Source organism: Tamandua tetradactyla, chromosome 26, assembly GCF_023851605.1.
Source record: "Tamandua tetradactyla isolate mTamTet1 chromosome 26, mTamTet1.pri, whole genome shotgun sequence".
NCBI classification, from domain to species: Eukaryota; Metazoa; Chordata; class Mammalia; order Pilosa; family Myrmecophagidae; genus Tamandua; species Tamandua tetradactyla.
Window position 1 is genome coordinate 26,224,707 of NC_135352.1, and position 27,926 is coordinate 26,252,632.

The 27,926-nt window shown below is 37.3% G+C and overlaps 1 protein-coding gene across 3 annotated transcripts; it reads right to left on the minus strand.

The window, feature by feature from the left end:
- On the minus strand, positions 1–27,498 carry KLKB1 (kallikrein B1). Of its 3 annotated transcripts, none has more exons than XM_077144600.1 (15): positions 27,413–27,498; positions 26,744–26,802; positions 20,870–21,032; positions 19,489–19,595; positions 17,493–17,652; positions 16,940–17,049; positions 7,062–7,182; positions 6,185–6,294; positions 5,871–6,033; positions 5,659–5,771; positions 5,333–5,501; positions 3,282–3,457; positions 1,813–1,908; positions 948–1,087; positions 1–446 (listed from the first exon to the last, which is right to left on the minus strand). In XM_077144600.1, the coding sequence occupies exons 2-15, from the start codon at positions 26,799–26,801 to the stop codon at positions 267–269; spliced, it is 1,866 nt and encodes a 621-aa protein (XP_077000715.1). In that variant the 5' UTR covers position 26,802; positions 27,413–27,498; the 3' UTR covers positions 1–266. The 3 variants fall into 3 exon arrangements, with proteins under 3 accessions (XP_077000715.1, XP_077000716.1, XP_077000714.1); XM_077144601.1 differs by having other exon boundaries at positions 953–1,087; positions 7,062–7,221; XM_077144599.1 differs by having other exon boundaries at positions 7,062–7,221.
- Between the last annotated feature and the right edge of the window lie 428 nt (positions 27,499–27,926).

Below are 27,926 nucleotides of genomic sequence, written 5' to 3' on the forward strand. Positions count from 1 at the left end.
CTTTGACATTTTATTCATAAAAAGAATTGTGGGGAAGAGTTTCGGTTGTTGTCTCCCATTCTCAGCTCCCAGTTATTGGAGACTGCCATTCCAGACGTTGCTCTCAGCACCTCTGTGTGCACTGTTTCTTTTTACCTTTACAACAAGGATGTGAGGTAGGTACCCCTCTCTCTGTTTTGCATTTGAGGACAGCCAGGCTCAATATTTGAACCCTGCAATAGGGCTGTTCACCACCACGGTACAGCCCCTTCATGCCCGTGGCTTCATCATGGGTTTTCCCATCCATCGCCATCCTGGGTTTTCTCTAAAATCCAGTCCACGTATTCCGCAACTTTGGTATAGACACCTGGTTTTTCCCTGCGGGCACAACCTTCGCCCCAACTGGTGATGCCCACAAACTTCCAGATGCCATTGTGTTTGCAAACTAAGGGGCCTCCTGAATCTCCCTGTATCAGAGTCAGTGGGAAAATAAAATGATAAAAAGTTATGACAGATATGATTCAATAAGCCATTGTCTTTAAAATCCTGTAGACACACACAATTTCTTAAAACTCTTTAGGTATCTAATGCATCTCATGAACTCTTGAAGGTAATGAAAATGATTTAGTTCAATAGCATAGGGTTGTACTTTCTGTTTAATCCCCTTCTATTCAGAAGAAAATCCAATGAAAGAATTTTTAGAGCATCTTCCCAGTGTCAGAGAAATCTAATGTTTTTGTATTTTAGTACAATTATAGTATGTATAATTGTCCTCCCTTACACATAGCACACCCATGCACAGATCAAGACATTTACACATTCAATTTGTTAAAGGTTGCGATCAACTCTTTTGGCTCTGACTAAAAATAAAAGCTATAATGAAACATGCTATTGGGAGATATCTTTTGAAGTGAATTTTCTCAACTAGCTGAATTTTCTCAAGTGTTTTTCGTACTCTAATCCATTACCTTACATGCATCCTTCCCTCCTTCTTTATAACCAGCACAGATCATCTGTTTGGTTATTCCATGATCTGTATATTTTGTCTGGCATTCTTCATTTGTTACCAAAGGAATATTTGCCTTCTGTAGAATATTTTGGACTGTACCTATGAAATAAACATTGCAGAACTTCAGAGTGAGGACAGGCAGTAAATACGGAAATAAGACACACACACACACACATACACTGAAAGATTTGCAGTTTTAGGAAAACCTCAGCATCCAAGGCTGACCAGAGAATTTGCTTCCAAATTCTATGTCATCCCCTTGTCTCATTATAAGTCCCTCAGAAATTCTCTCTCTTTTATTTATTACCTATAATTCAGAAGCCTGGAAGTTTTTACCTTTCAGTTTTTAGCTTTATCTTTTCAAATAATTTCAAAGTAAATCATTTCTGAAAACAAAAACTCTGACCACTGAGTTGTATTATGTTCTTGGCATAATATGAGTTTGCATTCTCCTTGAAGAACAATTTCTTTACAAATAATTTAGTTTCCACCTGTGTCCAAGCTCCCCTTGGGTAGATGTTGGGAGCTTTCTGTATTTTTTAGAACAGTTGCAAAATCTTGCGTGTATTACCATATTTTATATTATTTCTAAGTGTTTTGATAACTGTATTACAATATAATCGGTTTCCTTTGTAATCATATTCATCTAAAAGCATTATTCAAGAAATGGTCTTAGGTTTCAACATATTGCCAGAAGGTACTTGAAATAAAGAAAATAAAAAGATTCAGAACCTACAGTAGACATCATGCCAAGCTGATTAAACTGATCTACTCCATATATTTTCATTTGCTTTAGGGTCAACATTTAAAATGTTATACTGTACCGTTTTCTTCTGTGAAGCCCCATCCAGTTATCCAACAGTTGGTATAAATTGCATTTGAATCATCTTTGAAAGGGAGACATATTGGTTTTTGGGATTCTGAAAGGCAATTTTTTAATTAGAATTTACTTAGAGATAAAGATATGGATGTTGACTTTAAAAATATATACCTTTTTCCCCCATATTTTCTTTCTATAGAGTAGCATCAAGAACAATGTTCTTGGCATATGGGAAGGATGTACCCATAGCAAACTATGGGCTATAGTTAAGAGTAATATTTTAGTATTCTTTTATCAACAGTAACAAAGGCACTGCACCAATACCATGGGTCAAAAATGGGGATGGGGTTTAAGGAGTATGGGAGGATTTAGGTTTTCTTTTTCCTTTTCATTTATTTTTCTGGAGTAACAAAAAGCGCTCTAAAATTGACCATGGGGTTGCACGCACAACTAAGTAATAATACTGTGGGCCAGTGATTGTGTACTTTGGATGTTTTGTAGAGTGGGTGAATATATCTCAATAAAATCACATTAGGGCAGGCCACGTGGCTCAGCAGGCTGAACTCTCGCCTGCCATGCTGGAGATCTGGGTTTGGTTCCTGGTTGCCTGCCCATGCAAAAAAAAATGAATAACCCTCCTGCTTTCTGCTCTACTAAGGTCAATGATTCAAGACTTTTTTTTTTTTTTTTTTTTTTTTGCTGTTGTTGTTTATTTTCACAGGATACTTTTGCAGTTAAAATTATCTAGATGAAATTAAAAAAAAACCTCAGAACCCAAATTTACTGTCAACAGCTGTGTGAAGTTCTTATTTCTTATGTTTTACTCAGGATATAATGCCCTTAAAAATACTAGCAGAGTCTCTATAGCATTCCTGATGTTATTTTAGGTACTTTAACAACTGACAATCAGTATAAAGAATCAATGGTTTAATTATCATGCCCATTTTACAGATGAGGAAAGGAGAGGTGCAAAGAGGTAAAACAAATTGCCCGAGGTCACATATCAGTTCATAGATACTGGAGATTCACTTCCTATGGAGCTGTGTATCCCCAAAAGCAACACCTCCAATTGCAATGCCACTGTCTTCCCAGAGCTTCCTTCTGCACCAGTTGCACCCGGAAATTCATAGCTGGTCCCAGTTGCCCTCATATATCCCTAAAATTCCTAAGCAGTGGTGATTATCCTACTCTTGTCCATCCTTCCCATTTGCAAAGACATTTCCTTTGCTTATTATTTAGGGCAGTTGTATTTCTCTCTGAAGGAATTAATTGAAATTCCTTGCTCAATATGTAGAAGAGATTTTGTGTCTCATCACAGGATCGTGCATTCCCTGCCAATCTTCGTCTTTCCCCCAACTCCACCAACCAAAACGTAAAGCCAATCTTTCCAGATTCTACTCTCATTCAAATTGATGTGAAAATCTAAACCAATACAACTCAGCAATAGACCTTCTCCGTCAATATCCTACCTACCAGTGTAATTCAAAGGAGTCTCAAGTTTTATTAAGGCAATATCATGACCACGTTCTGAGGCTGTATATTGTTGGTGAATAATAATCTCTTTTATTCTTGAGAAAGCTGTTTCTTTTGTTATCTCTGACAGATTTAAAAGGCCACTATAAATGCGCCAAACATCCGGCCAGTAAAGCCTAAGAGGAAAAAATAAATACCTGTTTGAAACTAGACAGATTGGGGTTATATATTGTTTCTTTTTCCTTTCACTTTATCTTTCAAAACAGAACTGGGAAGGCAAAACCACACATGACATTTTTTCCTGTCTCATTTCTCTTCCTGGCAATTTGTCATCATCACCAGCAGCAGTGCTGAATCTCTGAAGATTTGATTTAAAACATTGAAAATTGGACATATTTGTAATTATTTCATGTTTGCTGAGAGTAAACATGCAAGAATGTTGCAATCCTATTCTGAGAAAAACTGCTGTGGTTGGAAGAGATCCCAGCTGTTTATCATAGGGAAATTATACTCTGCTCACCATACCTGAAAGCAAATGCTTTCATTAAATTCAGAATTGTCAATAAGTCAGACTGTTTTTACACAAACGGCTCAAATAGGGAAAAATGGGAGGCTTCAGCATTGTTTTAAATGTATAAGTCTACATTTTCTGAAACCTATGAGAATTTCAATTAACTCTTCACAATACAAATGCCTTTGAAACAAATTCAAAACTATCACCTAAAGAAAAGTAAAGCCAATTTTTTTGTAAATATCTGGAAATTTTTATCATCATTCTAAAGGAAAGAATGGAAATATCAGTGTGAAGTGACTTTGTTTCAAATAAATCATAGTTTCTGTGTATCTTATCGCTTATAAACTCACAACACTTTGAGCTTTTAAGAGAGAAAATAATTGGTCCCAAATCGGGGTACATCTAGGAAACAGGGGACCTACTTCCCATCTCGAGGCCTTTTCTCCTGGGTTCACCACCCTCCCCTTAGCAAGGCCACAAGCAGCAGTGCCACCCACTGGAGGGGCCCCTGACATGAGGGACCCCTGACATGTGGCAGCTGTGAAGGAGCCCGGCTCGACTCAGCTCTGCCCAGTTCTGGCCCTGCCTGTGCTGTATTTTGGCAGCAAAATCCTCAATTCTGGTATGCTGTAACCTGGGTCTCACCCTTTTTGGGGCAGGGGAAGGGATGAATTTTGCTAAAAGAGAAATACGCTGATTTTGTTTTCCTTATTTTTGAGAGAAATTCAGTGCCTTTTATTTGGGGACTATCAGCCTCTCTTTGGCTTATTCATATGCCTTATCCTTTTTACATTTCTTATTGAATGGACTACTAATGATAGCTTATATTTATGGAAAAATGTTTATGTTCCTGGTACAGTACTAAGCATTTTAAATGTGCCACGTAATCCTTCCATCACCTTATGAATTAGGTACAGTCATTACTCATGGTTTTACTAAGAGAAAAATAAAGCCAAGAGAGATTTAGAATTTGTCCAAGATTATACCTCTGGCAAATGGCAGAGCTGTGACTTAAGCCCTATTCTAACCATGCAGCCTGAGTGTTTTAAAACTTTAAAAGCATGTCATATGAACTAGTTGCCCAATAAAACAGAAATATTAGATCATTATGCATAGAAAGGTAAAGACTAATAAACTATCTCTTTGGGGGGGGGTTATACTATGATTTGATTTTGTGAATCAAAGATCAGAAAGCAAAATTTCCGTGGGCCTAAAAAAAAAATCTTTTGTGTCTTTGAAGACTACATTTAGGGACCAGTGGTGGTAGGGTCAGCAGTTGGAGCATTTTTTAATTCTTCTTTAAAGCAGGAGTGAAATCCAGGCAGGAAAACCCATTTCCATCCACCGCAATCCGTCCAGAATGTCATCAGCTATGGGCGGATTTAATGTTTTTAATACCATCCCTGCTCTAAAATGCCTTTTACTAAAAGAAAATAACTCTATAAATAAACTCAGATGATAATTGAGAGGTTGATTATAGATTCTTCAAAGCAAAAATGGAAGCTAAGACTTTACATGAGACTCATCCAGCACTTACCCATCAAAGCAATGGGCAGCAGTTACGACCCACTGATGTCCAATGATTGACCCTCCACACACGTGGCTCTGAGCTTTCAGTTTCACCTGCAGGCTGACCTGCCAGGGCCACTCTCTCCAAGCAGCACTGGTACCTCCAACAATGCGCATGCTTGTTTTTGTTGTGCAGACTAAAAAGAAAGTGTTGAAGCGAATGGTAAGAATTAAAGGTGAATCAGAGTCCTCTTCCACCAAGGATAACAAGATATACAACTCCATTTTATAAGAAAGGTGTAAAAACAATGCAGACATCCCTTTACGATTCTGTGAAAAGTCGGGTTAACTCACCAGAGCCTTTCTGAGTTTTGCACAACCTCAAAGAATAGCCAGAGCTCGCTTGTGTGTCGTGTGTAACCCTAGTTGGGGAGCCATCCAAAGATAATTTTAAGGAACACTTACATCTAGATAAAATAAACAGTGTGAGAATTAAACCTTTACAGAGGTGAAAAGTACATGAAATTGTCTTGCCAACTGCCTTTGAAAAACACTTTTCCACTTACTTCTCTCCTCTACAGTCTTCTGGGAATAAAGAATAAGTAAAAAACTGACAGCGAATCACCTTTGTACAAATCTCTTGGCAAGCATCAACTCCTTTAACGAAGGTCACATTCAATTCTTGTCCCTCAAAATCAACTCCAGGGTAAATTTTGGAATGGCAGGGTTCTGTGCCAATTATAAACATAAAGATATAAAACGAGAAAAGTAAAAATCCACATTAACACTTATACGTAAGGATTGTTTCATCACAGTTACTTATTACATGGTCATAAAATTTTATCATATTTTATATAATGTTATTATTGAATCACATTACCAGGCAAAGCTCGTTTGCAGGTTAAAAGGCTATATCCCGATAGAGCATTTTCCTGGGGAATTGGGGAACTTGGAGTCCCACTTTTTGAAGTCTTAAGGAAACAAACATTTCTATTAAAGAGAGAGAGGGTGGGGAGAAAAAGAAATTAAATGCATTTAGGCAAGCACAATAGCACCTCACATCAAAAAAGCAGCTCTGCAAATTTTATTCTTCTGAGAAACTCTCTTCAAAGTCAGACTACAGGACACTAGTAAATTACAGAGACTTATTGTAAATCAAGCCAACATCTCCCTCCAGAGAAAACTGTCAGACATGGATTATCTGAAAAGAGGAGAATGGTAAAATTTTACTTCTAATTGAAAAAGAGAGAGAGAGAGAAACCGCAAATTTGGGGGATTTGTATTGCCATTCCTATTATATAACAATATGCCTTTCTTTTAACTCCACGATAAGTGTTTCAGAAAAGGGTGGATGCCATGAGGGTAAAGAGATAGAACCAGAACCTTGCTTAGGATAGAGGGTTCTAGTCTCTGCAACTGAAAGGCATTAGAGTAAACAAGCTTAAAGGATATGCTGCAAAGGAGAGGCTTTTATGTGATGCTAATACAACACAGTAAGATCAGTAAGAAATATATCAAATCCTTCCCCCCCATCCCTATGACCGTTCTTTCCTTGATACAATTGTATGTTTGTTTTAAGAAGAGAAGGTAGGTAGAAAAGTTTACTAATTTTTAAACTAACCTGCACCTGGCACAAAAGTACCTCTCTAAACTGCAGGTTCAAGTCTTTTGGGGGAAAGGAACAAAACCTTTAGCACCCAAACTATAAATTTAAAATGATGAAATAGCAGAAGCAAATATTACACATCCACGCTCACCTTTGTGATTCTATGTTCCATGCATTTGTATAGAACGTAAAGAAGAGACAGCTGGGATGATAGGTGCAAATGGTTTGACATACAAAAGCATCTGGAGTGATAACTCTGGCAACATCCACATCTGAAAATGCATGATGTTGGAAGATGTTCATGTGACAACCTGTGAACTCATAGAGGGAAGATGTTGCTCAGTAAATGTCATGATGCACAATTTGCTTGTACTTTGTCATCATAGCAAAGGAAATTGTTGTTACTTGTTTTCATAGCACTAAATATCCTACATGAAAAAATGTATGTTATAATATCCCCAAACCTGGTTGCCATTTGGAAGAAGGCAATATTGGTCCAACAATGCAGAAGGATCATTTTTTCTACCAGAAAAACAAAGTAGCCCAACCTAAGCCCCTAGCCCCATCCTCCATCAGTGGAAAATATTCTGGTTTCCTCAGCCTCTGTTCACATTTTCTTGATATTACCCTGAACCTGAACCCCAGACTTTAGGAAGATGAGACTTTTGAGCTATAGTTTAATTTTTTATTAAAAATTTATCATATTTTATATGATGTTATTATTGATTCACATTACCAAGTAAAGCTCGTTTGCAGCTTAAAAGGCTAAATCCAGATAGAGAATTTTCCTGGGGAATTGGGGAACTTGGAGTCCCATTTTTTGAAGTCTTAAGGGAACAAACATTTCTATTAAAGAGAGAGAGGGTGGGGAGAAAAATAAGCAAGTATTTCAAGTAATTAACAAAAATGTCAGGGGCACATGGAGACTAGAATAAGAGAAAATCCATTTTCATTATTCTTACATAAGCATATTTCTTAATTTCATTTGTATTTATGTTCGTATTAGTCAGTCAAAAACCCCATTCCCAGATAAGTATCATTAGTTGGCCTGTCTGACAGAGACCTATAAATGCCAATTGCAAGGTTTGTCTTCACTTGACCGAACTCAGAGCTTATCCAGTACTAATGACCTTTTCCTTGGCACCATTTGTCAAAAAAAAAAAAAAGTGACAACACTGCAGCTACTTGAGACAGCAATAACAGCTAAGGTAAATAATAAACTGATGAAAAACTTAAAGGGAAAATATGGAGAATGAGATGTCCAAGGCGGGGGGGTGTTTGCAAAGTTTCAACATATTCTTAGAATTCCAGAGGACCTAGGATTCCAGAGGGCCTTGTATATGCACAGAACAGGGGTAAGTGCATTCCTAGGACCTGGACAGACCCCAGAAGGCCCTTAGTTCTCACCTTGGGATGACCTTGAGCTCTGTGTAAGTAGAAAGTGAAGTAAGGCAGAGTTGTAAACTGCCTGCCCAAGCACTAAAGTCATGTCTCATCACTGACACAAAGCCCCATGCAAGTGTTAGGAGATTTATTGGTTCCAGGCATTCAAAGAAATCGTCGTACAATAATGATCTAATCACTAAGCTAACCAAGAAGAGGCACCGAAGCTATACACAACAAAAATATATACTGTTAAGAGAATCAGTTCAAGAAAGTCACTAAACAAACAAATAGCAACCGTTTTATAATGAGCAGAAATAACTACAATAAGCAACTTTTAAAATATAGTCCAAAAGCTATAGCTCCTGGGGAAGAGATAATCTGATTTTCAGAGTTGCCACATTATAATATTCAAAATGTCCAGTTTAAAACAAAAACTTAAAAGGCATACAAACACAAGAAAGTATGACCTGTACATCAATAGAAACTGTATCTGAAAAGCCCAGATTTTGGATTTTCTAAACTAAGACTTTAAATCAGCTACTTTTAAAATGGTTCATGACCTAAAGGAAAGTATGAGAATAGGCTCCCCAAATTGACAAATAAAATAAATATAAATTTATAAGAAAAGACCAAGTAGAAATTCCAGAGTTGAAAATTTCTATAACTGAAATGGAAAGTTCACTTGAAGGGCTAAATATAAAATTTGAGCTGAAAGAAGAAAGAAGGTAGATCAATTTTGAAATTGTACAGTCTAAGGAATAGAAAGAAAAAGGAATAAAGTAAAGTGAACAGAGCTTCAGAAACATGTGGGGCACCAAAAATGTACCAACATATATATAATGGAAGTCACAGAAGGAGAGGGGATCAAGGAAGAGGGAGAAGGAATATTTGAGGAAATAATGGCCAAAATATCTCAAATTTAATGGAAATCATTAATATGCAAGTTCAAGAAGCTCAACAGACTCCACATAGGATAAAATTAAAGAGATCCACACCAGGACACATTATAATTAAATTGCTAAAAGACAAAGTGGGAATCTTGAAGTAGGAAGAGAAGCGAATCGTCACATATGAAGGAGACCTAAAATAAGAAAAACAGCTGTTTTTCCTCAGAAACCATTGGTACCAAAAACAGTTTCAGAGTACTGAAAGAAAAGGACTACCAAACAATCAAACAAGAATTCTATATCCAGCAAAACTATGATTCAAAAATGAAGGGGGGGCTGCCATGCCAGAGACCCAAGTTCAATTTCTGGTGCCTGCTCATGCAAAAATAAAACTAAAAGATGAAAGGGGAGAGAGAGGAGCCAAGAGGGCAGCTTAACAAAGTGTGGGTTTAGTTCGTCCTTCAGAACACTTACTAAATAATCAGAAACAGTACAAAACAGCTCCTAGGGCCACATCAGTGAACAGATATACAGCGTACCCCAGTCTGGACCAGCTGGAATGGCTGCGAGCCCCCCCAGAACTATGAGTTCCCCAAGCCACTGCAGCCAGTGCCCCTCCCCCACAAGCTGCTTCCCAGAAGGGAAAGGAAAGAGATTTTAACAGCAGCAGGGGCTGAGTGCAACTAAGCTTCAAGTGTGGAATTAATTCACAAATTCTGACTATCAAAATAGGCCCCCAGCTCAGGTGAACCTGGTCAAAGTGGAGGTCACTGATTTTTGCCCCAGCACTAAGGGGGCAGGGCTGATAGAAAAAGAAAAAAAAAGAAACAGAGATTTTTGTGGCTGTGTTTCTATGGAAGCTTGGCTGCCCTTGGACACAGCTGCAGGGCTTCTCGGGCTGCAACTGTCCCAGGCATAGGCAGAAACAAGGTTCTTTGAGAATTTGTCTGGAGCTGGTGCCTTTCCCAGGGGAGGGGTGAGACCCAACTCAGGTGGAAGCCCTCCCTCAAGGAATTCACACCCCAGGGCCTGGTAATTTGAAGCTATTAAAACCAGCCTGCAACCTCTCCTCTATCTCCACCATGCCCCCAGCAGGGAGAGTCTGCCAAAGTTAAAGGTACTGCATCATCTTATGCTTGTGAGACCTGCAGGCAGACAAGCACCACATCCTGGGCAGAATAAGAAAAACAGAGTCCAGAGACTTCACAGGGAAGTCTTTCAACCTGCTGGGTCTCACTCTCAGGGAAAACTGATGCAGGTGAATCTTTCCTCCTGACAGGAGGCCAGTTTGATCTGGAAAAATCTGGCTGGGGTCTATAATACCTAAGTAGACCCTCCTAAGGGTGGGGGGAAAAAAGACACCATACAGGCAGGGTAAGAAACAAGACAATAAGAACTGAAAAATTCTCCTCTGTTAAACAAAACTTAAGCTAGTGGTCCAAAAAAAAGCTGAACTAAATGTCAAAGAATAGATAGACAACAAATTCATCCATCAAGAAAGCCCTAGGTAAAAGAAGTGAAAACAATCTCCAGAATAAACTTATTAAGGTAATTAAATGCCTAGATGCCAGCAAAAAATAATAAATCACACTAAGAAAATGGAAGATATGACCCACTCAAAGGAACAAACCAACAATTCACATGAGATACAGGAGCTGAAACAATTAATTCAGAATATACCAACAGACATGGAAAACCTCATCAAAAACCAAATCAATGAATTGAGGGAAGATATAAAGAAGGCAAGGAATGAACAAAAAGAAGAAATTGAAAGTTTGAAAAAACAAATCACAGAACTATGGGAATGAAAGGTGCAGTAGAAAAGATGAAAAAACAATGGAAACCTACAATGTTAGATTTCAAGAGGCAGAAGATAGGATTAGTGAACTGGAGGATGGAACATCTGAAATCCAACAAGCCAAAGAAAATAAAGGGGAAAAAATGGAAAAATATGAGCAGGGACTCAGGGAATTGAATGACAATATGAAGTGCAGGAATATACATGTCATGGGCATCCCAGAAGGAGAAGAAAAGGGAACAGGAGGAGAAAAACTAATGGAGGAAATTATCACTGAAAATTTCCCAACTCTTATGAAAGACTTAAAATTACAGATCCAAGAAGTACAGCATATCCCAAAGAGAATAGATCCAAACAGACGTACTCCAAGACACTAATCAGAATGTCAGCGGTCAAAGAGAAAGAGAGAATCTTGAAAGTAGCAAGAGAAAAGCAATCCATTCCCTACAAGGGAAGCCCAATAAGACTATGTGTAGATTTCTCAGCAGAACCATGGAAGTGAGAAGACAGTGGGATGATATATTTAAATTACTAAAAGAGAAAAACTGCCAACCAAGAATTCTATATCCAGAAAAATTGTCCTACAAAAATGAGGGAGAAATTAAAACATTGTCAGACAAAAAAATCACTGAGAGAATTTGTGACCAAGAGACCTGCTCTGCAAGAAATACTAAAGGGAGCACTAGAGGCTGATACAAAAAGACAGAAGAGAGTGGTGTGGAGAAGAGTGTAGAAAGGAAGACAATGAGTAAAGGTAAAAAGAAGAAAAATTAGATATGACATAAAATCCAAAAAGCAAAATGTTAGAAGAAAGTACTGATTGTATAGTAATAACACTAAATGTTAATGGATTAAACTTCCCAATCAAAAGACATAGACTGGCAGAATGGATTAAAAAACAGGACCCATCTATATGCTATCTACAGGAAATACATCTTACACCCAAGGATAAACATAGGTTGAAAGTGCAAGGTTGGGAAAAGATATTTCATGCAAATAACAATCAGAAAAGAGCAGGAGTAGCTATACTAATATCCAACAAATTAAACTTCAAATGTAAAACAGTTAAAAGAGACAAAGAAGGACACTATGTATTAATAAAAGGAACAATTCAACAGAAGACATAAAAATCATAAAATACATGAAGCAAACACTGAAAAGAGAAATAGACACATCTACCATAAAAGTTGGAAACTTCAATTCCCCACTCTCATCAATGGGCAGAACATCTAGAGAGAGGATCAATAAAGAAACAGAGAATTTGAATAATACAATAAATGAGTTATACCTAACAGACATTTATAGAACATTACACCCCACAACAGCAGGATACACCTTTTTCTCATGTGCTCATGGATCACTCTCAAGGATAGACCATATGCTGGGTCACAAAGCAAGTTTCAATAAATTTAAAAAGATTGAAATCATAGAAAACACTTTCTCAGATCATAAAGGAATGAAGTTGGAAATCAATAATAGGCAGAGGGCCAGAAAATTCAAAAATATATGGATGCTCAACAACACACTCTTAAACAACAAGTGGGTCAAGGAAGAAATTAAGAGAAATCAGTAAATATCTTGAGGCAAATGAAAATGAAAACACAACATATCAAAATTTATGGGATGCAGCAAAGGCAGTGCTAAGAGGGAAATTTATTGCACTAAATGCCTATATCAAAAAAGAAGAAAGGGCAAAAATCAAAGAATTAACTGTTCACTTGGAAGAAGTAGGGAAAGAACAGCAAAATACCCCAAAGCAAGCAAAAGGAAAGAATTAATGGAGATTAGAGCAGAAATAAATGAAATTGAGAATATGAAAACAATTGAGAAAATCAACAAAACCAGAAGCTAGTTCTATGAGAAAATCCATAAGATTCGTGGACCCTTAGCAAGATTGACAAAAAGAAGAAGGGAGAGGTTGCAAATAAATAAGATCATAAATGGAAGAGAGGCATAGCCACTGACCCCACAGAAATAAAGGACAGGATACTATGAACAGCTTTATGCTAATAAACACGACAATGTAGATGAAAGGGACAACTTTCTAGAAAGGCATGAACAACCAACTTTGACTTGAGAAGAAATAGATGACCTCAATAAACAAATCACAAGTGGAGAAATTAAATCAGTCATTAAGAAGTGCCCCAAAAAGAAAAGTCCAGGACCAGATGGCTTCACAGGTGAATTCTACCAAACATTCCAGAAAGAATTAGTACCAATCCTGCTCAAACTCTTCAAAAAGTTTGAAGAGGAGGGAAAGCTACCTAACTCATTCTACAAAGCCAACATCACCCTCATACCATAGCCAGACAAAGAGATTACAAAAAAAGAAAACTACAGATCAATGCCTCTAATGACTATAGACATAAAAATCCTCAACAAAATTCTAGCAAATAGAATCCAGCAACACATTGAAAGAATTATACATCATGACCAAGTAGGATTCATCCCAGGTATGCAAGGATGGCTCAGCATAAGAAAATCAATTAATGTAATACACGATATCAACAAATCAAAGCAGAAAAACCATATGATCATCTTGATTGATGCAGAAAAGGCATTTGACAATATTCAGCATCCTTTCCTGTTGAAAACACTTCAAAGGATAGGAATAGAAGGGACCTTCCTGAACATGATAAAGGGAATATATGAAAAACCCATAGCTAACACCATCTTCAATGGGGAAAAACTGAAAACTTTCCCCCACTAAGATCAGGAACAAGACAAGAATGTCCACTATCACCACTGTTATTCAACATTGTGTTGGAAGTTCTAGCCAGAGCAATTAGACAAGAAAAAGAAATACAAGGCATCAAAATTGGAAAGGAAGAAATAAAACTCTCACTGCTTGCAGATGATATGATACTATATGTTGAAAACCCCGAAAAATCCACAGCAAAACTACTAGAGCTAGTAATTGAGTACAGCAAAGTGGCAGATTACAAGATCAACACTCAAAAATCTGTAGTGTTTCTATATACTAGTAATAAACAATTTGCGGGGGAAATCAAGAAAAGATTCCATTTACAGTTGCAACAAAAGAATCAAATACTTAGGAATAAATTTAACTAAAGAGACAAAAGACCTATACAAAGAAAACTACAAGAAATTGTTAAAAGAAATCACAGAACTCCTAAATAGATGGAAGGGCATACCGTATTCATGGATTGGAAGACTAAATATAGTTAAGATGTCAATTCTACCTAAATTGATTTACAGATTCAATGCAATACCAATTAAAATCCCAACAACTTACTTTTCAGAAATAGAAAAACCAATAACCAAATTTATCTGGAAGGGCAGAGTGCCCCGAATAGCTAAAAGTATCCTGAGGGAAAAAAAATGAAGTTGGAGGTCTCACAGTACCTGACTTTAAGGCATATTATGAAGCTACAGTGGTCAAAACAGCATGGTATTGGCATAAAGATGGATCTACTGACCATTGGAATAGAATAGAGTGTTCAGATATAGACCCTCTAATCTATGGACATTTGATCTTTTATAAGGCAGTCAAGCCAACTCACCTGGGACAGATGCTCAACTTCCCTGGCTGTTAGAGAAATGCAAATCAAAACCACAATGAGATGTCATCTCACACCCACCAGAATGGCCATTATCAACAAAACAGAAAATGACAAGTGCTGGAGAATATGTGGAGAAAGAGGCACACTTATCCACTGTTGGTGGGAATGTCAGATGGTACAACCACTGTGGAAGGCAGTGTGGTGTTTCCTTAAAAAAGCTAAATACAGAATTGCCATATGACCTGGCAATATCATTGCTAGGTATCTAATCAGAGGACATGAGGGCAAGGACACAAAGGGACATTTGCACACCAATGTTTATAGCAACATTATTTACAATTGCGAAGAGATGGAAACAGCCAAAATGCCCATCAACAGACGAGTGGCTAAACAAACTGTGGTATATACATATGATGGTATGTTATGCAGCTGTAAGACAGAATAAAGTTATAAAGTATGTAAAAACATGGATGGACCTTGAGGACATTACGCTGCATGAGATTAGCCAGAAACAAAAGGACAAATACTGTATTGTCTCACTGATATGAACCGACATTAGTGAATAAACTTGGAGAATTTCATTGGTAACAGAGACCATCAGGAGATAGAAATAAGATAAGATATTGGGTAATTGGAGCTGAAAGGATACAGATTATGCAACAGGACTGAATGTAAAAACTCGGAAATGGACAGCACAATATTACCTAACTGTAATGTAATTATGTTAAAACACTGAATGAAGCTGCATATGAGAATGATAGAGGGAGGAGGGCTGGGGGCACAAATGAAATCAGAAAGAAAGATAGACGATAAAGACTGAGATGATGTAATCTAGGAATGCCTAGAGTGTGTAATGATAGTGACTAAATGTACAACTTTAAAAAATGTTTTTGCATGAGGAAGAACAGAGGAATGTCATTACTGCAGGGTGGTAAAAATAGATGGTAATTAATATTTTAAAATTTTACCTTATGTGTGAGATTAAAGCAAAAAATGTTTATTTGGTACAAAATTTATATTTTGACTAGTTCATTTCCTAATATAACTTATGTATAAGTTATATTATGACACATGAGATTATGTTGGTTTGTCCAGAGTGATGCCCCGATAAATCCCAGAGTGATTTGAACAGTGAATAAAAGTATTTGCAAAGTCTTTTTGACTGTGAGAAAGGGGGAAAATTCAACTTCCCCAGGTTGAATTCTTGATATTCTCACAAGCCATGTGGACAATCAAAGCTATAGGCTGAGCCCCCAATCTTGGACGTTGTTTACATGAAACTTAACCCCAGAAAGGATAGGTCAAGTCTACTTAAAATTAGGCCTAAGAGTCACCCCCAGGAGAACCTCTTTTGTTGCTCAGATGTGGCCTCTGTCTCCAACCAACACAAAAGCAAACTCACCACCCTCCCCCTGTCTACGTGGGAAATGACTCCCAAGGGTGTGGACCTTCCTGGCAACGTGGGATAGAAATCCTGGAATGAGCTGAGACTCAGCATCAAGGGATTGAAAAAACCCCTAGAATGAACTGAGACTCAGCACCAGGGGATTGAGAAAACCTTCTCAACCAAAAGGGGGAAGAGTGAAATGGAGTAAAATAAAGTGTCAATGGCTGAGAGATTCCAAACAGAGTCAAGAGGTTATCCTAGAGGTTATTCCTACACATTAAATAGATATCACCTTGTTAGTCAAAATGTAGTGGAGAGGCTGGAGGGAACTGCCTGAAAATGTGATATGTTCCAGTAGACGTGTTTCTTGAAGATGATTGTAGAAATAATATAACTTTCACAATATGACTGTGTGATTGTGAAAACCTTGTGTCTGATGCTCCTTTTATCTACCTTTTCAACAGATAAGTAAAACATATGGAACAAAGATGAATATTAGGGGGAGCAAATGTTAAAATAAATTTAGAGTGAAATCCTGGTGATCGGTGAGTGGGAGGGGTGGGGAGTATGGTATGTATGAATTTTTTTCTGTTTTCTTTTTATTTCTTTTTCTGAATAGATGCAAGTGTTCCAAGAAATGATCATGATGATGACTATGCAACTATGTGATGACATTGTAGAATTACTGATTATATATGTAGACTGGAATGATCAAAAGTTATGAATGTTTGCGTTTGTTTACTGGGATTTTTGGTATTTAAAAAAATTTTAATTAACAAAAAATAATGAAGGGGAGATAAGACATTTCTAAGAAAACAGAAATGGAGAAAATTCATCACTAGCACAACTGACCTATAAGACATGTAAGCTTAAATGAAGGGAAAATCTCCCCATCCCAAGATCCTTAACTTATTTATACTTTCAAAGCCCCTTTACCAAGGAAGGTAAACATAGTTACAGCTTCCAGGAATTAGAAACATGGACATCCTAGGGAGTACTTATTTTGCTCACTACAATCACATAGTGAAATAGCAGCCATATGATTACCTATTTCTGAAAGAGCACAGGGCTTCAGTGAGAATCCAGATACTACATTGTCCATCATCTTTATACTGGTGGGTGTTCCTCCTGGACTGTGCTTTAATAGGCATTTGTTCCTGAATATGGGAAAAAGGCAGTACTTTACCTCCTAAACTTTGAGTCATGTGCACCTAATATTTCACTTTGAAATTATCAATGCCCAGGCAATAATGATGATGACTGATAATTAATCTGCTGGGGGTTTGCAGGATTGAACAAATGAATATTCCTTCTGCAGAGGGAAGTTGGTGTGGGAAATATGTGGGAGACATCAGGCTACCACACCAAACTTTGATAACTCGAAACACCTCCTTGCACAAGCACTGATTATCTATGGGCCAAATGGGACTTATTTTCTTCAGGAACAAATGACACACCAAAAGTGACTAAGTGATAGTAAATTGGAGAATGGCTAGGTCAAAAACACTGTTTGATTTTCAGTTGGGAAAAAAAGAGTTTATGAAGAGTCCAGTTAAATCTTAAACAAACCATTTCATAAACAGATTGTGCAATTTCTTACCGAAATTCTGTATTGTGAAACGTTGGCATGGCATATGTGAAAAATTGGCAGTGAATGTTATTAGTGCACCTTTTTTGGCACTCTTCAACACTTTTAACGTTAGATACATTAAAATTGGCTCCTCTCATATCAAGTCCTTTATAAAGGTCTCTTTGGCAAGCTGTACAAATAAAACATGTAGGGCAAATTCAGTAAGTTTTCCTTATAAAGGCAGATTATCAACCACTTAACTATTAGGGCAGGGTAGTTTTGAAGGAAAATATTCCATTTTTGGCAAATGCCCTATTATTTAGGGGCTTTTAGTTTTTTTTTTTTTTTACTTCCCTAAATTATCAAACTCTACTTGAAATTAGTATATTCCAACCTGCTTTCTTTTTCCCCAGAGCACAAATATTGACTGCTTTCACTGAGTAAAGGAACATCTCCATCTCTTTGCCTTCTTACCATGGACTTTTCAGGGCTTTTTCTGATTGCAAAATTGTATCTGTCTTCCCTATTACTGACATCTACTTATCACATTGTTACCATAAACTATGGACATTTCCCACACATGCATGATGAAAGCATTTCCAATCCCTTTAAAATGTTGCTAAGTCCTATTTAAGCACTCTTTTATTACAATTTATCTTATATACAAAATAATTTAAATAAGACTTTTAACAGACAATAAATCACATTTGCAAGTTAGGCTCTTATTTTTAAATTTTTTTTAAGACTCAAATTTGTTACTTTGACTCTTGGTTAAGGAAAACAGCTGAACAGTATAAATTCGTAACATATTGTATGTGATTTACCCCTTTTAACAGGTAGGGTTGTAAAAATCATAAAACTAAGTTTAAAATTTTCCATTTAACTGTAGTATACAAATTTAATTTCATAAAATAGGAAATGTACTCCCATCCAGATAAACTATACCTATTATAATTGCTAAGTCAGGCCCCCATGTTTATAACTAATAATAACTAGTTATTATATAATTTAATAACTAGTTATTATATTAATAACTCCTTTTAATAACTAGTTATATAATTTGCAGGCTCAAAGTGTGTGTGTGTATGTATTGAGGAAGGATGATGTTAATGGAGGAGAAAAGCATAATTTAAATTTGAAAACATTTGAAATATGAACCTACAAAATTAGCAATGTCTATAGTAAAGATAAAATAACAAAGATGCATAGTCATAGCAGGGTTATTTTAAGATTCTGCCAATCCATCAGTTGAGAGAATTTCCAGCATTTTTTACTTTTAGATCAGTCTCAGTCATGCTAGAGAAATAGTTCAAATGCATTAAACTCTTTAGGATATAAAAATCTAAAGCCAAGGGGTAGAAACTGTTTCCCAGATGTCATTAGTAATAGGCATCCGAAACAAAGGTTTCCTGGCTCGCTGGTTCTCCTATTTCTTCTAAAATGCATTCTTCTTTGCAAGATACTAAGCCCAATTCTTCAATTTGGCCTAATAGTATACAACATGGTTTCTTAGACTCAGCACTGTTGACATTTTGGGCCAAAAAATTCTTTGTTGTGAAGTGCTTTCCTATGGCCCATAGGATGTTTAGCAACACCTCTGGTTTCTACCCACCAGATGCCACCAGTTGTTACAACGAAAAATGTCACCCGGTATTGCCAAATCTCGCCCCTGATTGAGAACCACTGGGAACCACTGGTGTACAAATTACCGCAAGAGAAAGAGGGAAAGCAGTGCTCCCTGTGTTTGTTTTGTTTCAATGCACATTCACTTTCTGCAAGTCTTAGACTGTTGTGCTAACATCATAAATAACAGAGGCTCACGAAGCACATGCTGTTTGATAAAGACAAGAGAATGGATGAGAGGGTCAAAATGAATATCTCTTATGCCCCAAATGCTGTTCCTGTCCCTGATCCCTCTCTGACTGCTCCCTTTTAAAAGTCCGTGACAGTGCAGACTTTGAGCAGAAACTGTTCTAAGATAGATGCATTATTGTTTGAAATTCAGCTAAGAAATCAAGCAACTTACCACTTATTTGATGGCTACATTGCTTTAAGGAATGTCCAGAAATTGCATTTGGCTTTGGCACTCTTGGCAAGGTTCCTGTAACACTGTCTTTCAAGAAGCAGCCAAACCTATTTATAAAAGTAGCTTCATTTAGCAAGTAGATTAATATATGTTGAGGAAAGGCCTATATTTTCCGTGCACTAATAAATCAAGTCAGGAATAAGTTTAAGAATTACAGCTTTCCTTAAACTTGGTGGGAAGTTCATTTTTGGGACAGTTTCATACTAGTTACTGGTCTCTGTAATGTCTAACTTAATGGCATTATTTTTCTTTACTTTTGTATTTTTAAGTACAAAAAGTTGATCAGATTACAGAATAAACGATTATTCCCATCCTAAACTTTCAGGGAATTACATGCCCACTTGGTGATTGTTTTGTGAATACTTTTGTTTATTTAAGGGTCTGTGCTCATCACTTATTCCCCCGACAGAAAACTTCATTCTGTCTTTAATGTCAACCTTAATGTTAATTTCATTATTCGCAAGAATTCTAGAACCTAACTCAGCTTTAACATGGTACCCTTGAGGCACAGCTTGGGTTTTTCTGCACAAGTTTCACTTGTTGGGTTAGGAGATGATTATACAATTGCTAGTTCTTAAACTCAGAGTGCAGAGGAAGGAGCTGCGGATATGGAAAGGAGAACAAGGAAAGTTCACTTTGGATATTAATCATAATTAAAGAAAATCAAGATGAAACTATGACTCTGCTTAGGCATCTTCATGTCCTAATAAGATTTTTAATTATCAACTATTTTTCTACTGTCGCAAGCTACCAGTTAATACACAGATATTTACAACCAAACATGCACACACACATACCTCCTTTAGGGGTGCAAACTGGCCTCAAAAGGGCCCCAGTACAGACCTGCCCCCTCCCAATGACAGAAGTTCTGTATCTCACTTATATTCTCAACAGAATGCATGTCTTAATGTTATGCCTTCTAAAGAGTGTGCTATCTAGCAAATGTGATATGGATGAGCCAGTAAGTATGTTTCCTTATTAGGGCAAAATATTCATCTGTGACGAGGTCTTTCTTGAGACCACCTCTTCACGTAATGATTTTTGGACATTTTCCTTGAGGCCTTGGATAGAAAATGACTTGCTTCTAATACTTTAAGTGAATACAGCGATTGCATAAAATGCCACTTTCCAGGCCCCAAGACTTTTTGATTTGTCAGCCTGGGCTGGGGGGCTTAGAACTCTTGCATTTGCAAGAACCATTCCAGGCAATTCTGATGAGGCTGTCCTGACCCCTAGAATATGCTATGACTTTTTTTTGCACACAGCTGATCGCATTTTGAAAAACGACTGGCTTCTCAAAGGATGAAACAGCAACTTTTACCTTTTCCCGGTGTCATTAGTTGAACTTGAAGGAAGAAAGCTGAACAGCAGGCACGTCGGGTGGAACGTGCACGCCGTCCGGTAGTGCTCAGCGCTCGGCGAGTACACAGAGGTTACATCCCCGCCACGGAAGAACGTGTTTTTATAGAGCTGAGTCATGCACCCTGTGGTAAATTCATTAAAAAACAACAGCAACAACATTAATTTGAAATGCATGCAAGTGATGATTTTAATAGAAACCCATCAGCATTCTGAACCTTCGTTTTCCACTGAATTCCCAACTTTACAACCTGACTATAGAAATGAATAGAATTAAGATATTAAAGCAATATATTTTTATTGCTCTATTGAACAAAGTGTAATGTTACTTAAAGTTACGTTCTGGGTACTTCGGTCTGAAAAACTTGATTTTTACTAAATTATATAATAATTTGTACATAAATTATCCCTAATGAAATACAATATTAGCTTGATTTCTCCCTGTCAGGTAATGTGCTGTGAAGACTGTATGCCTTAAAAAATTATATATGAGCTATTTTTAAAAATACTTTCCTGAGGAACAGGCTTACTAAATTCTCACATTTCTATAAGGAAAGCTGGAGCCTTTTTAAATCTGCACCTGACTTTATTTGGGGGGAAGAAGAGTTAAATAACTGAGTCTCAGTGGGGTCAGGCATGGCCAACAACACAAAGCTAATGAGTGCCCTGTGGCGTGAACCCACTTCTTAATCCCAGATTCCTTCCTTTCTCTATTGTGCAATGTTAAATATCTATCATCAGTCTCAGATAAATTTAAGCAAGTAATGTTTATTGGTTATCTATTACTTTGGAGATAACTGCAGAGGAGGCTATATATGTTCAGTTTTTATATGCTCATTTTTTAGGTACTTTAAGCAAATTCAAGAAAATAAACTTTGAACTATCTGCTCTTTGGAATTATCCGCAGCTCAGAAGTGCCTCACCCCACGTAGTATTAGGGAATTAAGTGTTACTTTTAGTCTTTTTAATACATGAGTTTGGTTTAACTTGAAAAACTCACCTCAGCATCCACTTAAGCTTTCCAATTCAGATCGCACATTCACTTTTGTCAGTGAACTGACTATTAACCACCCCATATTCCTATGATGACATCACTCATCCCCCCTCCAAGCCAATAGTCACTGTCCGATTTTTGTAATAACTGTCATTATATTGCCTTCCAGAGAACAGGACGCTTAGATAGCATTAAACACAGCAGATTAAAGTTTCTCTGTATAATCCCACCAGTCTCAGGATTCTGGCTTTGAACCCCACTGTGACTCCCAAACACAGCAGAGTTTTCCTCTTCCTCTCAGGGGTATGGCTAAGAGGACCACCCTTGGGGAAGGTTTTATATTTGAAAAGAGCCCAGCTCTCTTCAGAATACCAGTTCCCAATTGTGCACATCTAGATTTTCTATGCACACAAAACACTGAGGACTTGGTCACGGGAAAGAAGCTTGTTCTTTCAGATAATTGGTGTTTTCGACTGAGGTATAATTATCAAGCACTCTGCCCTTCCTTCCAAGTATGCACACACAAGTAGTGGCAGGTGCTGGCCAAGGGGTTCTCATTCTGCAATCAAGCCTGTGTGGGCTGCCACGTGATTCAGCACACACAAGGATGCCAGCTTTGGGGGTGACTGGAAAAAAATTCCAATGGGTACTCTTTTGTCTATCCTCATAAATCAGTGATCTTTGTCTTGTACTTGAAATGTACTTTAGAGTATATGTGAAGCACTCTTGTGTAAGTTATCCTGGTTGTGGCTTGCAGTTTTCACACTGGCCAAATCATGGATTTGGGAAGGTTGTTCTCTCTTATTAAGAAGGTATATGATCAATGATATGAAGGAAATCAGGTTTTTTTTAATGGGCTAAGGATATAAGAAAGATAATTTACAAAATAAATACAAATGACTAGTAAGTATATGTGCTGGTTTGAAATGATGTATGTACCCTAGAAAAGCCATGTTTTAATCCTAATCCCATTTTGTAAAGGCAGCCATTTCTTCTAATCCTTATTAAGCATTGTATGTTTGAAACTGTAAGTAGATCATCTCCTTGGAGATGTGATGTAATCGAGAGCAGTTGTTAAACTGGATTAGCTGGAGGCATGTCTCCACCCATTTAGGTGGGTCATGATTAGTTTCTGAAGTCCTATAAAAGAGGAAACATTTTGAAGAATGAGATTCAGAGAGAGCAGAGCAGAATGGCATAGTCACAAGAAGCAGAGTCCACCAGCCAGCGACTTTTGGAGATGAAGAAGGAAAATGCCTCCCGGGGAGCTTCATGAAACAGGAAGCCAGGAGAAGAAGCTAGCAGATGATGGCACGTTCACCATGTGCCCTTCCAGATGAGAGAGGAACCCTGACCGTGTTTTCCATGTGCCTTTCCAGATGAGAAAAGAACTCTTGACTGTTCACCATGTGCCCTTCCACTTGAGAGAGAAGCCCTGAACTTCATCAGCCTTCTTGAACCAAGTTATCTTTCTCTGGATGCCTTTGATTGAACATTTCTATAGACTTGTTTTAACTGGGACATTTTCTCAGCCTTACAACTGTAAACTAGCAACTTATTAAATTCCCCTTTTTAAAAGCCATTCTGTTTCTGGTATATTGCATTCCGGCAGCTAGCAAACTAGAACAGTATAAGAAAAATCACAAATATCTCATATACAAGCAAATTAAAGCAATTAGATGCTATTTGATAAAATAGCAGATAAAAAAATTGTCTAAATACCCAGTGTTGATGTACTGATTTTGGTTGCCAATAATAGGAAACCCAGCTCAAATGGCTTAAATCCTAATCAAGTTCATTGGTTCAGAAGCCATGAAGCTTATGGTACATCTGACTTCAGGAGTAAATGTGTCATGCTCAGCCAGTCCCATCAGGACCCACTTGGCCTCCATCTTGTTCTACTCCATTGTATGGCTGTTTGTATCAAGCGCTACCTGGTATCAAGATAGCACCAGCAGCTTAGACGTTCTCACTCTCTCTTAGTTCAGGCCTAATTGAAAACCACTGAATATCATTTCTAGAAATCTAAGCAAACATCTTATTGCAAAGTCTTGGCTCAGATAGGGCCACTGTGGCCTATGGGATGTGTGCCCTACCTAGTTCCTACCTGGCTGGGTCCCAAGCCCTAGAGTCAGAAGCAAAGAAAGCATCACCAGAACCACATGGACCCAAACTTTGGGACCAGTGCAGTTTCCCTAGAAGTAAATTAGAATATACCTTCCCAGAGGTGAATGATGTGGACCACTGTTTTAGTTTCCTAGCTGCCTAAACAAATACCATGTATTTCATTGTCTTAAAAAATGGGAATTTTTTGGCTTATGGTTTTGAGGCAAGGGGAAGTCCAAAATGAAGGCATCTTCAAGGTGATGCTTCTGCCCAGAAGACTGTTCTGGTACTGGTTGCTGGTGGCTCTTGATCCTTGGGTTCTCTGTTGCATGGCAATGCACATGGAGGCCTCTCCTTGCCAGGTTCTGTTAACTTTCAGCTCTGGCTACTCCCTCTGGCTTGCTCTCTCTCTCTCTCTCTCTCTCTCTCTCTCTCTCTCTCTCTCCTTGGCTTCTCCTGTAAGACTTTCAGTAAAAGGATTAAGATCTCATCCTAATTCATCTCAACCACACCTTAACTGAAGTAACTTCATCTGAAGGTCCTTTTCTAAGGTTTCACCCTCACAGGAATGGATTAAGATTATGAACATGTTTTTCCATGGTACATGGCTCCAAACTGCCACAAGCACAAAGCAGCAGATATCTTATGAAGTTGACATAAGAATGGATAAATGACCCCTAGAATGAGTTGAGACTCAGCATCAAGGGATTGAGAAAATCTTCTTGACCAAAAGGGGGAAGAGTGAAATAAGACAAAATAAAGTGTCAATGGCTGACAGTCCAAAGAGAGTTGAGAGGTTATCCTGGAGGTTATTCTTATGCATTAAATAGACATCACCTTGCTGGTCAAGATGTACTGGAGAGGCTGGAGGGAACTGCCTGAAAATGTAGAGCTGTGTTCCAGTAGCCATGTTTCTTGAAGATGATTGTGTAATGATATAGCTTTCACAATGTGACTGTGTGATTGTGAAACCTTGTGTCTGATGCTCCTTTTATCTACCTTGTCAACAGACGAGTAGAACATATGGAATAAAAATAAATAATAGAGGAAACAAATGTTAAAATAAATTTAGATTGAAATGCTAGTGATCAATGAAAGGAAGGGGTATAGTATGTATGAATTTTTTTCTGTTTTCTTTTTATTTCTTTTTCTGAATAGATGCAAATGTTCCAAGAAATGATCATGATGATGAATAAGCAACTATGTGATGATATTGTGAATTACTGATTATATATGTAGAACGGAATGATCAAACGTTAAGAATGTTTGCGTTTGGTGTTTTTTTGGTATTTTAAAAAAATTAAAAAATTAATTTAAAAAATGAGTGCTTTATATATGCAGCTGGAAAAAGTCAACTTTGGAATAAACTTTCTAGAAGATAATTTCATCCATACCTGTCATGAAACCTTCATAAACCTCCAAAAATATTCACACCTTTGTAGCTAATATTTTTATTCACACCTTTATTTCCAAAAAGTTATTCTAGAAAAAGTAATGAATATATGTCTGAGAATGCACATACAAAAATATCAAGAATAGGAATAAATGCTAAACACCCCAAAAGTGATATATATTTATGTGCATGAAAAGATAGACATAATGGGGTACATAAGAGTAAAAGAACATCTATATTTAACATCTTTTTAAAATGTGTAATAGGCATATATAGAAAAATATGTGAAAGACTAAACAAAGGATTTTTAACAATGGCTATCTCCACATATACAGTTTCTCATTTCCTGCTTATTTGCATTTTCCCATCATGATCAGCTTTTTTTTGCCAAAAGAATAAAATTGAAGTGGCTCTGGTCCTGGTCCACAGTATCTCTGGCTTCTACTCTTTCTCAGTATTCAATAAATTTTTATATTGTAATTATTGTGATTCAGAAGATCATTTTGGAGTGAAGAGACAGATGGCATTGTGATTAAGGAATAAAAGCTTCAAAATGCGTCTTCCTGAAGAAATTATATCTCTTTACAAATATAAACCTTACTAACAGGGTCATCTTAGCCATACACCTGAATCGTAACTAAACAGCCATCGCATCTGTGGCCATCTTATGTCAACATGGACTCAGAATTAACCCCTTGTGGTCGTACAGAGAAAACTCCACTCTGCAATTACTAGTGAAAAGCAATGTACAGAATTATCCTTATTCTCTGAAAATGAATGGAATGGACAAAGAGAGTAATAAGACCAAATCCTGGTGAGGAAATATATCCAGCCAAAGATTTTCAAATGGATGGTTTACTAAGTTAAATTTAAGTCAAGAACTTTCATTTCCAAACTGGTTCCCTAGTGGCCTAAAAAAGTGCAAGTATATGCCATGCACCCACTGCCAGACACTCTAAAATGCCTAGCATTCTTGAATATTCAAGTATAGCTGACTTTTTTTTTAAAAGAAAAGAATGTTGATTTAAAAAAAAGTAGAGGACTAATTGTACTGAAATTGTCTTTGCAGAGAGTTATTTCCAGATGCTAGTTTCTGGTTGCACATATATGTTACTCTGAACTCTGGAGCTCCCCTGGCCCAGGTGTGTGATACGTGTCCACAGCAGTAGATCTGGGAAGAGGTCCTGGCCTCCACACATTGAAGCAGTAGGAGCTGTTGACTTTTCCAGGGCTGCCTACTTCCCTGAAGCTGTGTGTTTAGTAGTTTCATCTAAGCATGGTGTATCTTAACTACCCTTCTTTTTCACGTCCTTAGCTTTATGCCCTGTTGACCATTTACTTACCACAGGACACCGTACCAAATAAGCAAAGGAAATAGGATGCTTGCCAGAATGAAATCATCCTAAAAATGAAAACAACATTTGCATAATTCTGCTGGTTGTGGATCATATTCAACATGAATCTTAATGTAAGGCGGTGCAGATTTTCTTACAAATGTCCTAACTGCAAATCTGAGCACACAATCGCCAGTATGGAGAACAAGGGCTTTCTGTCTATTTTCTGTGCAGGGACTTGGAAAACGTGGAATGCTTCCGAAGATATAAATGGAAAACTCTAGACAACTATCATATTTGTTGCTGATTGCAGCATGTCATTAATCATTTTGGAAAGGGAATTGGATAGAGAGAAAGTAAATAGTTGTGAAACCCCTTGATTTTAGCAAAAATGAAATTAATGTAAATAATAGCAATAACACAGTCCAGAAGGCCTAAGTAAAGAAAAGCTCTGAGAAAATTCAAACCCATTTCTAATTTCAAAATCTGTCAAATATTCTCTTTGGTTTTAAAATATCTTACACCTAAGTATTTTCACATGTAAGAACACCAATTCCTCCTACTTCTAAAATACTTGGGAAATTAGAATATGTAACTAATAGCGTCTTCATATTGTAAAAATTATAGTTAAAAACACCACTTTATTTGAAAGCAATCAGAATAATAGAAATTCTCTACCTGAAAGCACAATTGCTTCCGTGGTTCTGGAGGTGAGGATGTCTTCTTGCCACTTAAAAATGGACTGCCCTCAAGCTTTCCTAATGGGTCCCTGCAGACAATATTTGCCTGGCTCCAATATTGACATTGATTATCTGCCAACAGTTTCAGTATTTTGTTCTATTCAAATATTCCATGATCCCTTTGCTGAGCTCAGCAATCTTTTCTAATAGATTAACTATTTCATCCTAGGGCCACACAATTCGTGCCCAAGTTTCGGCGCTTTGGAATATTCACTACATCCCGGTTATTTGAGGTTGGATAGATTAGAGTTTATCTGTTTTGGAGTTTTTCCATTTGAGTTGCCTGGAGGCACAATTGAATAAAAGGTGGGTATGAACAGCTCATCCTGGAGGGAAATTTTGTAAATGCCGTTTATACCTTCCTGTACTCAAGTCAAAGAATAATATAACACTGAAGCTTTTCATTTGGAAGAGATTTTAATTGATGTTTAGATCTTCTACCCACCCAATTC